This window comes from Carassius auratus, chromosome 36 (genome assembly GCF_003368295.1).
Source record: "Carassius auratus strain Wakin chromosome 36, ASM336829v1, whole genome shotgun sequence".
Classification (NCBI taxonomy): domain Eukaryota; kingdom Metazoa; phylum Chordata; class Actinopteri; order Cypriniformes; family Cyprinidae; genus Carassius; species Carassius auratus.
The window spans coordinates 9,229,382-9,246,391 of NC_039278.1; the positions used below are offsets into that span (position 1 = coordinate 9,229,382).

The 17,010-nt window shown below is 37.2% G+C and overlaps 1 protein-coding gene across 1 annotated transcript; it reads right to left on the reverse strand.

Annotated features, from left to right (window-relative positions):
• Positions 1 to 1,333: 1,333 nt before the first annotated feature.
• On the reverse strand, positions 1,334 to 8,087 carry chrna4b (cholinergic receptor, nicotinic, alpha 4b). The gene is made up of 6 exons (XM_026221196.1): positions 7,786 to 8,087; positions 7,292 to 7,443; positions 7,061 to 7,105; positions 6,799 to 6,908; positions 3,251 to 4,634; positions 1,334 to 2,214 (listed from the first exon to the last, which is right to left on the reverse strand). Exons 1-6 carry the CDS (start codon positions 7,841 to 7,843, stop codon positions 2,089 to 2,091), a joined length of 1,875 nt encoding a protein of 624 aa, XP_026076981.1. The 5' UTR covers positions 7,844 to 8,087; the 3' UTR covers positions 1,334 to 2,088.
• Positions 8,088 to 17,010: the final 8,923 nt, after the last annotated feature.

Genomic DNA, 17,010 nt, shown 5'->3' on the forward strand with positions numbered 1-17,010 from the left:
ATGTGTGCAAACATACAGTTGCTGGTCACAGTGACTTCCATATTATGAGAAAAATACATTGGAAGTTAGTGGGGACCATAAAGGTTTAGTTAGCCACATTATTCATATTATCTTCTTTTGTGTCCAGCAGAAGAAAGAAATTCTGCTGGGTTTAGAAACAACTTGAAGATGAGTAAATGATGACAGAATTTTCTTTTTTAGGTGAACTATCCATTGAACTCTATTGAACTGTGAAAGCTTCACCTGAATGGAAAAGAATGATTAGAACTATGCCAAGTTTTTCCTTATATTCCACAGAAGAAATAAAATAATTGATTTTGAAAGACACGAGGGTGAGTAAATGATAACAGTAGTTTCATTTTGTTTCATTTAATTTTTTATTAAGTTGCATTTAACACAAAACAGTCCTTGATGTGCAGAGAATCCCACTATCAACTTCCTGTTGCTCTGAAAAGCACTGACATTAAACATCCTATGGAGTCAAGTCAGGGCCACAAATATTTGCTAAATAAGTATTGCAGTATTGTAGTAGTAGTAGTATTGAAGTATTGCAAAAGAAAATAAAGTTTTGTATATTAAACTATTGAGAAAAAATAAATGTGCTTTTTGCAAATAAATATAAATAATTGCAAAAGAAAATGAAGTAGTGCGAGAAAAAGACATTTTACAAACAAAAAGGTATTAATGTATTTTTTCATTTACATAACTCCTGACATAAATTAAGAAACGAATGTCACTGTAGGATTAAAAAAATTAAGCTTGAGTCATTTTAATGTTTACCAAGTTAATTACATTGCAGTAACTTTGAACGAATATAAACAAAGAATGTTTCTGTGCGCTGGCGTCCTCCCACAAGTTAACAGATTTGAAACAAAAGGTGTTAATACACATTTATTTAACAAAACAAAACAATATACATGCTGATGCTATAACAGTGTGCACATTGAGAGAAATAAACAGTAGATGTTCATGCTAGCAACTTCTTGAGCATACACTGTTAATACACATATGTGACCCTGGACCACAAAACCATAGTCTCTTAAGTGTCCATTTTTCGAAATTGAGATTTATACATCATCATCATCTGAATAAATAAAACTTTCCATTGATATATGGTTTATTAGGATCAGACAATATTTGGCTATGATACAATTATTTGAAAATCTAGAATATGATGGTGCAAAAAAATATGAACTCACAATTGAATGTAACATAAAACAAATTATACATTTTTGTTAAAATCTTTATTTATGCCAAAAAAGCTTACATTTATGTGTCTTTTTGTTAGCAGTAGCAGCCATGTTGCCAAGATAATTCATACCCCTTCGTTTGAAGTGTGGTCCCGAAAAATCTTCATTTAAAGGGCGAAACGGAGGAGAAAGGGGAAGGGCTAAGGAGTATAATTGGGATTGGGCCTTAATATCCTAATGATTTTATGCATAAAAGTAAAATGGATCATTTTGACCCATACAATGTTTTTTTGGCTATTGGTAAAAATATACCCTAGCACTTTAAGATTGGTTTTGTGGTTCAGGGTCACATATAGTTTATAAAGCGAAAACATGCATGTTTTAATGGTAGTGAATAAAAGGAAACGATCCACCTGCATGCCTCTACTCAATGACGGTGCCTTGATCAGACATGATCTGTGTCTCAGGCTGATGACGTAACTTCCAAGGAGGCATGTCCAGGCCTGTTGTACATGCCAGTCCCTTGACTCCATCCCCATGTCAAAACAATGCCAGAAAATGAGACGCGAAGAAACATGAAGCACAAAGAGAAAAACAGAATTGCAAGCTCAAACTTGACTGAAACGCATAATAAAAGCAGCATTGCAAATAAATTAGTAGCTATGACTATGGAAAATATGTTGCAAAAATTCTCAATCCTTTCATTTTCGTTTGCAAAACTTTATTTTATTTTGCAATACTTCAATTATTTTGTGAGTATATGTGGCATTGAATTGACTCCATAAACATCAGTTAATTTTCATGACAGCGAAAGTTTAATGAGGTCACTGAAGTCAGATGTGATTGACAAGGCCATTCCCCGCCCACGTAGAACCATTCAGATACTTTAGATGAGGATCTAGATCATTCCAGCCAGCCACGGTGGGAGGAAGAGTCCGACGGTCCCCAGAATGCACACCAGCACAAACATCCAGAGGAATATTCTATCAATCACCATGGCAACATATTTCCAGTCTTCCCTCACCTGGTGGGGCAAAAGGAGATTCATTCGTTTCAGATATCATGATATATTTTTCACTCGCATCTTTTTCTCTCAGAATTGATTTTTGGGGGGGATGACTACTTCCCTGTGAGACTACTGTGTTTTCTGTGGGTTTTTTTTTTTTTTTTGTAGTGTAGCAAGAGCAGCGATAAAACATATATATATATATATATATATATGTCAATATCAAAGGCCACAGAAGGATTAGAGCAGAATCTCTTGCTAAAGAGGAATCTAATAAAACATATGACGCAATCAATAGTTTGTTTCAAGAACTTATATTCAATTTAGTAATCCATAAATACACAGAGCAATCAGACAGGCTATAATTCTTGAAATAATATATTGGTTGTTTTAATTAACTGTTAACAAAGGTGAGTTACCAGTTTTAGTCATTAGCTATGTTTCCATCGCCCTGTTTTTATCTGCATTTAAAGAATTGCAAGAATTGCACGAGTGATGGATAAAAAATCTCTTAATTTACTCAGCATTTAAAATGTTGTTTTGGCCTTTCTGAAATGCCTGAGCAAAGTCTTTCAAAGTATTTCTGTAATCTCCTCCCAGAACTGTCTTACACGACTGCAGCATCCACCTATGAAAGCAACGACCGCATTTATTATTTAGAGAGCGAGTCATTTATTATATATGAAAATGATTATATTCAGTGGCTTCTCCTACTTTTCTTAGTGATTTTTTTGTGCCAGTTTATCAAGAAGTGTTTTTGTTTTATTTATAAAAAATGTTGCGAATTCAAAGAAAATTCCAAATTGGGCGTTTCCATAGGCTCCTTATTACTTAAAAATGCGCATTAAAACCTGATGATGGAAACAGTGTTAATTTGAACACATTCTTTTTTCTATAATTTAATGCACAACATTAACATTAACATGTTATATCGGCAGGGCTTGTGTGAACATTTATGTTCCACCAAAGAAAGAAAATCACATGGGTTTGGAATGATGTAACAGTGATTATACGAATTTGAAGGCAAAGCACTGTTTTAATTGGTCAAACTTACCGAAAAGTCTGAATCTTCTGCTCTCAGATGGTCAGCAATGTATTGAACTCCTTCCAGGGCCTTGAGCAGGGACTGCGACAGATTGCTCCCTGGCTGCTCTGCATTCAGATCAGTAGTGCCGTCACTGTTAGAGCTGGAGATCTGAGCGCTGGGCATGTTATGTCTGGAACACCTCCCTGCTTCATCGTGATCAAGCTTCTGTAGGCTTGTCCCTTCAGATGTAAGACAGTGTTGACAACTCCCTGCTCCCAGAACACTCTCTTTAGCTTCCATGAAGACGCTCTCAACACTCCGGCCTTGGATATCACAGTCTGTACACTCGGCTCCCTCCTGTGGGATAGTGTGGAGCTGAGAACCAAGCATAGTATCAGGAAACGAAGGTGTGCTTGAGGCGAAGATGCTGTTTGTGTATGCGCATGTAAACGCGAGGACCGGCGGTGTCTGTGACGTCTCCTCTTGCAGGATGGAATACTGGCTGCTGGGAGAACTGCAGAAAAACAAGGGTTTGGGGGAAGAGTCCTGCTGAATTTGATCCAGCCGGGCAACCACGTCAATGTCCAAATGAGGGAGCGGGCTTTGCGGAGAAATATCCAGAATGTTGTTCCGAAGAAACATGGACTGTGATGCCATTGGCTTGTGCATCATCTCAATCAGTTTCCCACAGTTCCTCTTACCTGAGGCGGGAGGACGTTTCATGAACAAGTAACGGGGCACCAGGTGAAGGAAAAACTGGCGCACCCAGTGTGGCATGCTGTGTGTGCGGGACGAACGGTGGTGTACGTTGAGCACAAACACGGTGATGATGATAGACAGGGTGACGAAGATCATGGTGAAGAGGAGGTACTCGCCTATAAGCGGGATGACTAGTGAGGTTGAGGGGATGATTTCCGTGATGAGCAGGAGGAAGACAGTCAGAGAGAGGAGGACAGAGATGCACAGCGTGATTTTCTCCGCACACTCTGAGGGAAGGTAGAAGACCAGCACGGTCAGGCAGGATATAAGCAGGCAGGGGATGATTAGATTGATGGTGTAGAACAGAGGAAGACGTCTGATGATGAAGGAGTAGGTGATATCTGGGTAGATTTCCGTACAGCACTCGTACTTCTTGATGTTGTAAGTGCCAACAGCGTTTATGATGACCCACTCTCCGCTTTCCCAGTAGTCCATCTGGTCTACGTCACTGGCCATGCTGACCAGGTCGATCTTGGCCCGATCGTACGTCCATGAGCCAAATTTCATCTTGCAGTTTTGCTGGTCGAAGGGAAAGAAGGTGACATCTATGCTGCAGGAGCTTTTATAAATGGCAGGAGGTTTCCATTTGATCCAGCCATTGTAAAACACCTGGGCTTTAGTCAAGTGAGTCACCGCAAAGTCTCCGTCCGCACTGCAGATCAAACACAAAACTGTCAGACAGAACCTGCCATGAAATACCTGTGGAGCAATGTGAAAGACAGCTTTAGTGTTGTCAGTGCATCACAGTGAGCCGAACCATCAATAACCCGTGACGTCTTTGACTGTGTTTAACCTCTCAACTCTCACAACTTTATTCCTAATAGAGCGGATATCTTGGCTCATGTTCATAATGGTTCTATAAGCTTCTGTTTTCACTCTAAATGAAAATGTGCGATCAGAGCTCATGTAAAGATCAGTTCAAACTAAAATTCTATCACTGTTTATATCAAGCTTCAAAAAGACTTCCTAACTATTGTGATCTGACCCGGAAAGGATTTGCTTTGTCTAGAAAATGGTAGTTATTGCATTAACTTTGTTACACTTGTGATGTTTCCAGTCAAAAATGACCAGCCTACAAAAAAATTGCTAATTGATTTCTTGTTATTGTATATTATTACCAAAAATGTATTGAGTCTTTTTTTTTTACCAACTTGTTTTATTTCAATTGGCACAGGTTTTGTATTTAATTTTGGAAATGATTAATTATAGGCCTCATTGATCTGAGCTTATACACCTCAGTTTTTGAATGAATGTTGCCAAAATTGACTGATTTATCTATCTATCAATCAAGCAGTCCATTCCAAGGTTTGGTGATCATATAATGCTATTTGAAATTTCCTAGCAATTTTAAAAAAGCTGATCAAAAGGACTTTTAAAAATATATATTTGTCCCCTGGACCACAAAACCAGTTTTAAGTCGCTAGGGTATAATTTTAGCAATAGCCAAAAAAACATTGTGTGGGTCAAAATTGTTGATTTTCCTTTTATGCCAAAAATCATTAGGATATTAAGTAAAGATCATTTTCCATGAAGATATATTTTTATTTCCTACCATAAGTACATAATTTTATATAAATGTAATTTATGATTAGTAATATGCAATGCAAAAAAATAACTTGGAGAACTTTAAAGGGGATTTTTCAGTATTTAGGTTTTTTTTGCTCCCTCAGATTCCAGATTTTCAAATATAGGCCAAATATTGTCCGATCCTAATAAACTACACATCAATTGAAATATGAGTAGTAATTTGAGTTCCATGTGATGAGCAATAATAAAAGTAACGGTAACTTCCTGTTGAAGTGAGCGGGTTCGTTGACTCATTTTCGAGAACACCTCGTCACTAATTCAATCTGCTAAAGCCTGGAATACACTACATGACTTTTGCCCTGATTTACAGTTTGGATAAGTCGACACTAGCTGCCGCAAATCAGAGGTAGTCTGCAGATTTGAGTTGACAGATTTCATAGAAAAATGCGTAATGTATGATGGTCACAGACAGATTTTTTTTACTTTAGATTTTGATTGCATCCAGTGATATTGTCAGCCTATTTTAAACACACGTTGTTTTCCTTTGTCAAGCATCTTCTAGCAACGAGGCAACAAGGCCAGTTTTCCACTATGACTATTTACAGAGTCTGCAAGTGTAAATCTTTTCTGATTTTAAAAAGAGATGTAGTGTATTCCAGTCTTGACTCCTGATTTCACGAGTCTTTTTTGAAAGATTCTGTAAAAGAACCGGCTCAGAATCAAACTGCATGCAGCCTGAGAAAAATGAAAAGCGTGTTTTTTTTTGGCTATTTTTTTGGCATTATTTAAAATAAAAAGGTAAATAAAACATCCTTACCTTACATTATCCTTTGTTAGCAACCAATTATACTCCATTTCTGATCAGTAATTGTAAGATGTTCTTTAAAACCTAGTTCTTCTTTTAGTGCAAAAGTCATACACACTGAACCGTCTGTAATTTCGTCACTTGAACCTGGTTTCTTATAAGGGCAGCACTGATCAGCACTCATATCAGCCTTCATAATGAAGGACAGCCTAATTCCCATGTCTTCTAGTTATCACTACATGAACAGAAGACATACAGAATTAAGATTAAAGGGGGATTCAAGATTAGAAATATTATGCACCAGTTTCCTCTGTAAGATCCACAGCATCACCCTGAGGAGAAGAGTTAACAGGTGCCCAGAGCGCAGTCTGGATAGCGCGAACACATTATAATGCTGGAACAGCGGGAGGTTAACAGTGTTTGAGGATATAGATTTGTAGAAATGGATTTGGCCGAATTCCGGATTGTTAAAAGCTTCACACACTTGTTATAGAGCACAATATCCGGTCTCCAGATGATCTCGGAGGGGATCCTGATGGAGGTGACATTCTCATACTCCTCTGGGTTCCAGCGCAGCTTGTAATCGTTCCACTCCTGCAGGGAAACATGTGCGCTCATCACCGTTCACAACCAGCAGGTATGACAGGGTGGAGAGCGAAGCAACAAGAGCCCAGTTCCAATTAAAAATCTCATTAATGCACAATTATGGGCTTTCGTTTTATTATTTTTTTTTTATGAAAACCCACCTGCTTCACCCAGACATTTGTGGTCATCATCTGATTTTTCTCATCCTGGTTTATTATGGTGCAAAGTAGGATATCCATGCAACAGAGAGTAGTAAGAGATTAAGGTTAAATAAACAGTGAGTATATGTCTGCACATTTTGAAAGAAAAATATAACATCGTTCACTGTCCATAAACTTTTTTTGGTTGATAAAATGAAGATGTTGCTGTGCTAGAAAGCAACTGAGACTCACCACGTCAATGAGCTGAGCAATGGACAGGCCAAAGTGGACCAGAACCACGTCCGAGATGTTCGCCACCGGACGAGAGAGCTTGTTGTAGTTGCTGAACAAAGATTGCAGGAGTCTTTCTTCCGCATGGGCACGAGCTGGACCGGTGGAAAACACTGGTCAGAGTAAAAACCAAGTTTCATCAGCGCTGCTTACATCTACACCATACACATGGGATAAAAGCTGTTTCCATTACAAACTTAATTTTTTACATTCAAAACATAACGTTATTCAATAATTATTAGAATATTCTAAGTATCATTATTGTCGTCTAAGCTTTTTTCTAGTTATGTGCATAGGGATTTATTGTCTTTGAAAAATATTATGTAGGGACAAAACAGCCCCTGAACTGCTCACTACCGCTCATTCACACTGCATCAGGACATAAACAGGAAATCAAGGGTATTTTGTAACTGCAGCGAGTTACTTGTAAAGTTAAACCGAAGGTCAGACTTTACCATACTCCAGCCGCAGAAAGACGGGCAGAAGAAAGAAGACCCTCCACGCTTCTCTCATCTCGTCCTACTGAGGTCGGATGATGTCCCAAACCAAAATTGATTTCCAGTTAATAAATAAGCTAATACAAAAACAATCTAAACTGTTTTAAAAAATCCCTCTCTTTTTAAAAAATCGGTGGATCATTTCTCTGCAAATTGAACACAAAGACCCGAAAAGTGCATAAAATCAGCCACATTCAGTGTCCAAAGCTCTTGTAAAAGTGAGGAGTCCATCAGAATGCCTCTCTAGCTGTCATTAGACTCTTTTCCCTCCCCCTTTCTCTCTTCCTTCCCTCTCTCTCTCTCTCTCTGTGTTTTGCTGTTTCACTCTCAGTATCTCTCCTCTCTGGCCCCTCCACCGTCCAGTCTCTGCCTATTACACTGAGTAGATGTTGTGCGCTGGAGGCTGCGCTTTATACATGAGAATGTGTCACAGAGAGAGAGAGAGAGGGCAGGAAGATACTGATTGAGGTAAAAACCTTAAAATAACACGGCTAAAAAGCTTATTTGAAAGTTCCTGATATGTTTATATGAGCATTAACGGTTTTTAATTGCCTTTTTCTATTAAGTTTTTTATGTTTGGCTTTTAAAGAAGTTTAAGATAGCAAATCCGGGACCAAAAGAGCAAGCAGGTGTGTGTGTGTGTGTGTGTGTGTGTGTGTGAGAGAGAGAGAGAGAGAGAGAGAGAGAGAGAGAGAGAGATGAAAAAGTCAAAGGAAAGGAGACGTAAACAGACTGAAATATGTCTGGAAGTGATCTAACGGTGCAGATGAGCAACGGCAGCCAAACTCAGGATGCTTTCTGCTTATTAATTACGAAAGATGCTCCGTCTCAGCGTTTGTCCCTGATAGCATGAGCCTGAACATTTATTTATCTGATTCAAAGTTCATTCCAAATCTAAATGTCCCATATTTGATAAAAATGAAGTTCATTATATTCTTATATGTATATTTCGTCCCATATATACTAAAATTATTTCTAATTATTTAATATTAATAGATAAATATATAATTAACCAGCCCTTTAAGAAACACACAAGGCTGCTACGCATGCCAAACATTTATGATTAATACTGTACCATAAGACATGTATGTGTTATAGAGAACTAACCACCAAAAGCTGCTAGTATCAGGTGAAGATTAGCATTTTAAAAGAGAGTAAATCAAATATTTATCCATGCTGTTTCCAATCCAGCACACACCTGCAATCCAACAAGAGCCTCTCCAAGAAACTGATTAACCATCTGTCTGGAGAGGCAATAAATCAGCCACGGATGACCCACAATTTCCTTATGAATAATACAGAAATTAAGTGGACATGCAGGGAGAGCTTGCGATACATCTTCACCATGCATAAAACACCTAGGAGTTGTGAAATGCTAAATATGAAAAGGTTTATCCCTCACAGCTGACAGCTGACTGATCACTTTACCTAACAGCAAGACTGTGTAACCTATGTGTTTACCTATAAACACTAAATGTCGGACAGAAACCAGCTGCAAAGAGCTTTTTTCTGGCTGTGAAAGTCCCCGGTCATCAACATTCATAATTTGTTTCATCAGGTGCCATTTGCAAATGCTCAGGGAGAACGTTGTCCTCCACGCGAATGAATTCAACCTTGAATCGTAATATCCAGACTTTCATTAAGGTGCTGAGAGAAAAGAACTGACAGAGACATTCTTTCTCTCACTCCTCATCTGTGTCTCTCTCTCTCTCATGCACACACACAAACACAGACACACACACACACACACACACACACACGCACAGACACAGACACACACACACACATACGCTTAAACTCAGATGTTCAGGATCAATATCATCCTATTGAATCTGAAATTTCCACACCCTGAATGCCTATCTAACGTAACTGCTTGTAATATCATGTCAGCTTTGATCAATGGGTGGATATGACTTTAACCAGCCTTACATAAAGAGAGAGCAATTAAATGGTGCTTTAATAGACAGAAATATGAGTTTAATATACTGAATTGGATCACATGAAGCTAAATTCACGCCCAGGCATACAGCAACACTCATAAAGCAAGTGCACTCCCTGAATGTCATGTTCACCTTGAACTTACTGAGCTACAACTAAGTGTTGATCAATGCCGTGCTAGATCTGGTCTCCAGTCATAACACCATAACATCAGCCTTCCATAATTCATCGTGGTTATGTCTGCATCATGGACACAGAATTACATACAAGCAGCATATCTGAGCCCATATATGACCTCTGACCTATGCAGCGGTCCACACTCTCTGACTGTATGCATAAACATAGGTAATGACACAACACTTGTTTTTTTGTCCTGGTTATTAAAGGAATCATTCAAATACTGTCATCATTTTCTCATCTTCATGTTGTTCCAAACCTGTATTACTTTCTGTAATACATGGAAAATAAAAGAGGATATATGTATAAATACATATATATATATATAATAAAATATATATATATGTATTTAAATGAAGTTTATGGGGTTTACTATTGTTTTAAACACTTTCATTATACTGTATGTAGAAGAAATAGAGTAATACAGGTTTGAAATGACATGGCATTATTGTCACTTTTGTGTGAATTATTCCTCATCATTTAAAAAAATGCAATTAATACATACAATGAATATTCTCTGATGAGCATGCATTTAATTATCCAGAATTATTTATTTTTTTTAATATTTTCTGTGCATACAGTACAAAAATACTTGGGTGAGACCTTTTATGTCATAATGAAACAAAAAATAACAAGAAAACAAAACAGGAATTAATATTAAACAGAAAATCCCTTAAATAACTAAAGACTCCCCAAAGATTAAATACATTTATAAATAATTAACTATCAATAAATAAACTTATGATGTTTATTAAGAAAAAAAACTTTTATTAACCATATTTATCTTTTTAAATAATCATTAAAATAAAATAAATAAATAAAAAACTCATATGGGGCAGTTTTTTATTTGATATTTACAAAAAGCATTTTAAGTAATTATATATAAACTAAAAAAAAGGGTGAAATAAGGGTTTTTCAGCATGTGAAATGCAAATAATAGATTTCTAAGCATTTGGCACATTTTAATGAGATTTTTCTTTTTGAAATTTTGTGGTTGTTATTTTCTTTTTCTAGATTTTTTCCTTTCATCCTACTACCTCTCTGCTTAATCCTATTACATCTAATCTCCTTAAAACGATTTCTTCTTCAGTTGTAATTGATTTGTAATTGTTGCACATCATTAACACATCCCTTCACACTGGTGTTTTTCCCTCAACATTTAAACAGGCTCCGATAACTCCACTATAGAAACCTACTCTCAACCCAGCTCATCTATAGAGAACTACAGACATTATCCCTTCTTCCTTTCACTGCAAAAACACTTGCAGAAATTAAGTATAACCAAGTCTCTGAATTTCTCACAAAGTAAAAAAACTCCTGGACAGCAGCCAGTCTGGCTTCAGAAGTCAACCGAGACTGCCTTACTCTAGGATGTTGAAGCCCTAAGACTGGCAAGAGCGGCTTTCAAATCTTCAATACTTATCTTGCTGGATCTGTCTGCTGCTTTTGATGCCGTTATCCACCAGATCCTCCTGTCAGCGCAATTGGCAAAGGGCATCTCAGGGACCGCACTCAGTGGTTTAATTCTTACCCCTCAGGTAGGCCCTTTGAGGTATCTAGGAAGGGTGAGGTGTCCAGAATGCAACATCTATGACTGAATGAATGAATGAATGAATTAGGCATTTATATAATGCTTTATTGTGTATTGCTGTACACCAAAAGCACTTTATAATCCTGATGGGCTCTCTCCTCAACCACCACCAGTGTGCAGCATACAACTGGATGCTCAACCCTGCTTAGCTTCAGTGGGCAACTTGTCTTCGGCTAAAGGGTGATATGGCTTCGACAAAGCTACAGGGGTGCCTCAGGGCTCAGTTCTTGGACCACTTCTCTTCTCTGTATACATGGCATCACTAGATTCTGTCATTCAGAAACATGGCTTTTCATATCACTGCTATGCTGACACTCAACTCTACCTCTCATTTCATGCTGATGATCTGACGGTAGCTGCTCGCTTCTCAGCTTGTCTAACATTTATTTCTTGCTGGATGAAGGATCATCACCTTCAGCTTAATCTTGCCAAGATAGAAATGCTTGTGGTTTCAGCAAACCCATCACTTCATCACAATTTCCCCATCCAGCTACAGAACATCAACCAAAGTTGTTACTGGAGTTGTAATAGATGATCTGAATTTCATTGATGAGCTGAATTTCTCAGACTACATTGCTAAAACTAAAATGTCCTGCAGATTTTGTTTATTCAACTTTAGGAAAATCAGGTCCTTTCTTTCAGAACATGATACACAGCTCTTGTTCTGTCCAGGCTGGACTATCTCAATGCACTCTTGGCAGGCTTCCATCACACTAAATCAAACCTCTAAAACTAATCCAGAATGTGGCTGCAAGATTAGTCTTCAATGAGCCAAAAAGAGTGCATGTCAAACCTCAGTTCGTCAATTTGAACTGACTACCAATAGCTCCTCACAAAAAATTCAAAGCATTGATGTTTGCATACAAAACAACCACTGGCTCTGCACCTCTTTAACTAAATCCACTACTGCAGACTTTTGTGCCCTCCAGAAGCTTGCATTCGATTGGTTTTCTTTTTATTAAAACTCTGACTCTATAAAAAAGATTGCTTTCTCTATTCTTTTTCTATTGTCTCTACTTGTTTTCTTTTTATTTATTAATTTAAAAAGATACTTGCTACATGTTCTGCATTGGGCTAACTGAGACTTATCACAGTACTTACATATTATTGCTTTTTTTGTTGGTTTTGATTGCTTCTATTGTCCTCATTTGCAAGTCAGTTTGTATATAAGTGTCTGCTTAATAATTAAATGTAAATGTAAAATAGATACTCCTTGATTGTCATTTGTCATTGACCAAACAGGACAAATTCCACTTGTACAGTAGTGGTATAAAGGAATAATACACTTAACTAAGACTCACAATATTTGCATGTGAAAGGTTATTTCTACTACATAAATTCTTCTTTATCAGTCACTGATGTCATGTTAAAACAGTCACCGTGTTCTCGCTAAGATGCAAATGAGTTTTTACACTCTTGAAACACAATCTCTCCCCTTTACTTTTCAGTTTTTCCTCTTGCCTTGTGGGAATTAACACCAAACAAATTGATTTTTAAAGACAGCTATCCCCATGGTTCAACCTCACATACAAAGACAGTGAAGCAGATATCAGTAAATCTATATGATAAAAGAGCTGCCAATCAAACACTGCTACAAGGATTTTGTTAAATAATACAAGAGCTTCTTTATAGAAATTGGCTGCCCTTTTTGATACAATCTGAAACATTCAGTATATTAATGAATACTTTTATTTGGTTGCCTTTTATTCTAATAGATGGTTGATACAATACGTGTGAAACTTTAATGAATTTCATTAGAGTTCATTATTCAGGACTTACTGTTTGACTTGATGTTAATTCACGTAGCTGCTGAATGCATGGAGAGGGGTCTTTCTTAGATTTCATTTAATATAAGAGCATAATGTATTAGTCAGTTTCACCAGATTGTATTATATGCATCAGCATCACAAATGCCTTTTTATCTTTCTCCTGCATGTGATGAAAGTGTGGCCACCTGCTGCAATACTGATGATGCTGTTAGTTAAGGTTCCAGTGGGGCTTTTATGAAAATGCATCCGTGATAATTGCAGGAATACATGATTTAAGACCTTTAGCTTGAATCTTTTAGCTGCAGTCCCAAGTACCAAATGAGGAGTGTCTTTCTGAAATTGCTGCTGCTGTTTAGGCTATGCAATGTGGGATTTTGGATGTTTTCCAGCCCTTGACAAACAGCGTGGTCTGTTCTGACTGTGTAGACAAACCAATTACGGGTTTAGGATTCAAATGGTCACTTTTGATAAACTGCGATATGTAATTGTTTTCGGTCTCTAGAGAGATTGGACTTTTTCATGTTGCCGCTACAAAATTGGATTGTCGCAGTGAGTAGGTCGATGTCACCGCACACGTACCTATCAGGACAAGACAAACAGTTCTGGATCAAACAGCACAGGTGAGAGCCAACAGACATGGACTTAACACTGAAAACACTGGAGATTTAATCAATCTCCCACTCCTGCTATCATATCACATCATGAAGTGTCTCAACTCATGACACTGTTGAGCCGCTGTGTTGGAAACAACATCTTAAGAGTCTCTGAAAAACATAATGTGACTGTAAAATTGAAAATGTAATTTCTTACCCCTGAAAAGGATTTTGAAATCAACTTTGGAACATGAAGGTTGAAAAAAAAAATATATATACATATATGTTTTTTCCCTTGTTCTCTCAAAAATGTGTGTCATTGAGCTTCACTGTTTACAATATATATTGAGCATAATATTTAATATATTTGGCCAAGAATCTATTTATTTTTTGCTGTATGGGGTTGTCTGGCTTCCTAAATCAACTGTAATGCATGGTCAGACAAACAACCATATATCAAACACACTAACTTTATTCTGCCTCCTGAATTATTTTAGGATTCCATGAATGGGTTCACCACAATGAATTGTTTTGCATACATATTATTATTATTATTATTATTCCTGCTTTAAGTATGCTAGAGTGCCAGACAGCAAGGATCTGTCAAACTCAGCTGGGCTTATTAACATTATCCCTGCTCTACACACAAGAATCCCCTGCTGAATTTGCCAGTAGGCCTATAATGTATTTCAGCCCTATGCTACTTGAGAAAAAAACATTGAAATAAAGATCCCAAAGGCAAGGAAAGCATATCTCCTTCAAAGTCCACTAATTATCAATTATATTTAATTCTATTAAAAATGACGTATATAATTGAACGTATATTTTGGCCCTTTTAAACACAAGGAAGCATCGGGTTTTCCGGATAACCTCTAGCAAATCTGCAGGGTCAGTGACTGCAATATCCCGCCAGACAATAGTCAGCAAATACCAGAGCTCTCATGTAACTGATTCCAATAGAGGTGCAATGACCCAGCAAGGACGTTAAATGACAGAGAAAGAGACACGGAGGAAGACGGAGAGAGAGGGAAAAAATGCAGCCTGTGAGGACAGAGAGAAAGAAGTATAAAGTGAAACATGGCTGATTTGTAAGAAGTTTGTTTTGAGAAGGGCAGTGTGTTTTCCACAGGTGTTAATAAAGGCAGGAACTCGGTGTCGTTGCTCTTATGGTTTTGTCAGTGGTGGCAGATGTCTCGGAGAGGTGCTTCTTTCCTTGCCCTAATAAGAAACAGAAATAGATATGGATAAGACCTGGCCACCCACGGATCAAAAGTATGACATATTTTTAACAAAAGCAATATCAGCTCGAAAACACACCTGCACTTCCCACACCGATGCTACTTCTGAAAGTTCATTGCTATGAGTTCTTATAGCTTTGATAGGATATTGTTTTCCACTGGATCTAATTAAATTACAAAATGTAATTTTGCTTCATTTGTAGTATGAGTTCTCACACTGCGTCATTTAATGAAAGTTCAAAATGCCCTGCGTAAGACCCTTTTCTTTTCCTTCTGAATTTGAAGGTAGCAGCTGGAATATTACACTGAAAATTGGTGGTTGCAATTTATTATTCTTTTAGAAAACACTTTTTTTTTTAATTTTTTTTTTATACACCACATTTGTTCACATCTTACAAAATCCTCTTCAAGTTTCATCCTGAAATTACAATTGTGAAGAAAAAAACACACACATAATATCCTGCCCACAATGAAACTCTTTATGTCTGCTCAGATCAGCCCTTAAAGGGATAGTTACCCAAAAAATGAAAATTATGTCATCATTTACTCATCCTCAAGTTGTTCCAAATCTGTACGGGTATTTTCTTCTGCTGAACACTTGAAGAACCAAACAGTTTCTGGTCCCCATTGACTTCTGTTATTATTATTATTTCAAGCTATGGAAATCAATAGGTACCAACAACTGTTTGGTGGGTTGGTAATGCTCTGCATATTATATACTGCAGAAATAGCATAAAATAGTGCTATTCCAAAGGTTTTGTGAAATGATATGGTGATCGTTACATAGACAGACTTTGCCCTCTAGTGGCTATTGACTCTCTTACAGGACTGAAAGTGGTTGCTTGCAATTAAATAAATGCTGTGAAACTAATGTGACTTATAAATAACAAATTTAGTTGCTTGTTATTTTGCATTTAATTATATCCAAAGTGCATAGTGTAATTCAGATCTATGAGCTTTAGGCCACCAGCCATGGACAGTGGTAGTCATTTCTCATCAATTACTTCCACTGTGACTTTATAACTGGAGTAAGATGATTTTGTTCATATTTAGACATCAGTTGTCTTGTAAAAGTGGTCCTTTTACTTTTCAAGAAGCTCATTATTTATTTAAGCCCCAGTGAACCTGATCATAATGCAGTGCAATTTACAGAAAGACTCTTTAGAGATATTATTAGCTGAAAAAGATTCCATGACTGCTGTTATTTTCATGCTTTCAGACAGCACTCGCCGCAGCATTATGCAAAAGTTAATCTGAGATCTGCAGAGAACCTGTGAAATCATAGACCACTGAGCAGAGAGCGGGAAAGAGTCGAGCTGACTGGCGGCTTTTGGCAGAAATGCATCCCGGTTTCAGCAAAAATGTGAATCAGCACAACCGTTTTCAGCATTGATAATAATAAGAAATGTTTCTTGTGCAGCAAATTAGAGCAGCATATTAGAGTGATTTCTGAAGGATCATGTGACACTGAACACTGGAGTAATGATGCTGGAAATACAGAAATAAATGACATTTTAAAATACATTCAGATTCAAAGCAGTTATTTTAAATTACAATATTAAAATTTGACTGATTTTTCAACTAATAAATGCAGCTTCGGTAAGCATAAGACTTTCCAAAATATAATCAAGGATCTTAGCTATGCCAAACGTCTAGCTGGTAGCATAGTTTAATGGATGTATTTTAGATTTGCATTTTTCATGTGTTAAATGTAAACGTTTTGTACTGATCTCCTTCTTCTAGAGTCCTAGTCTGGAGAAACGAACAGCCAAACCACACTCCATTTTCCCTTTTTTATGTGATACAAAGAGTAATGCAGCACATCTCAGTGTGTATTTTTGCTCTTTCAGAGATTCTTTCTGACCTGCCCTGAGAAA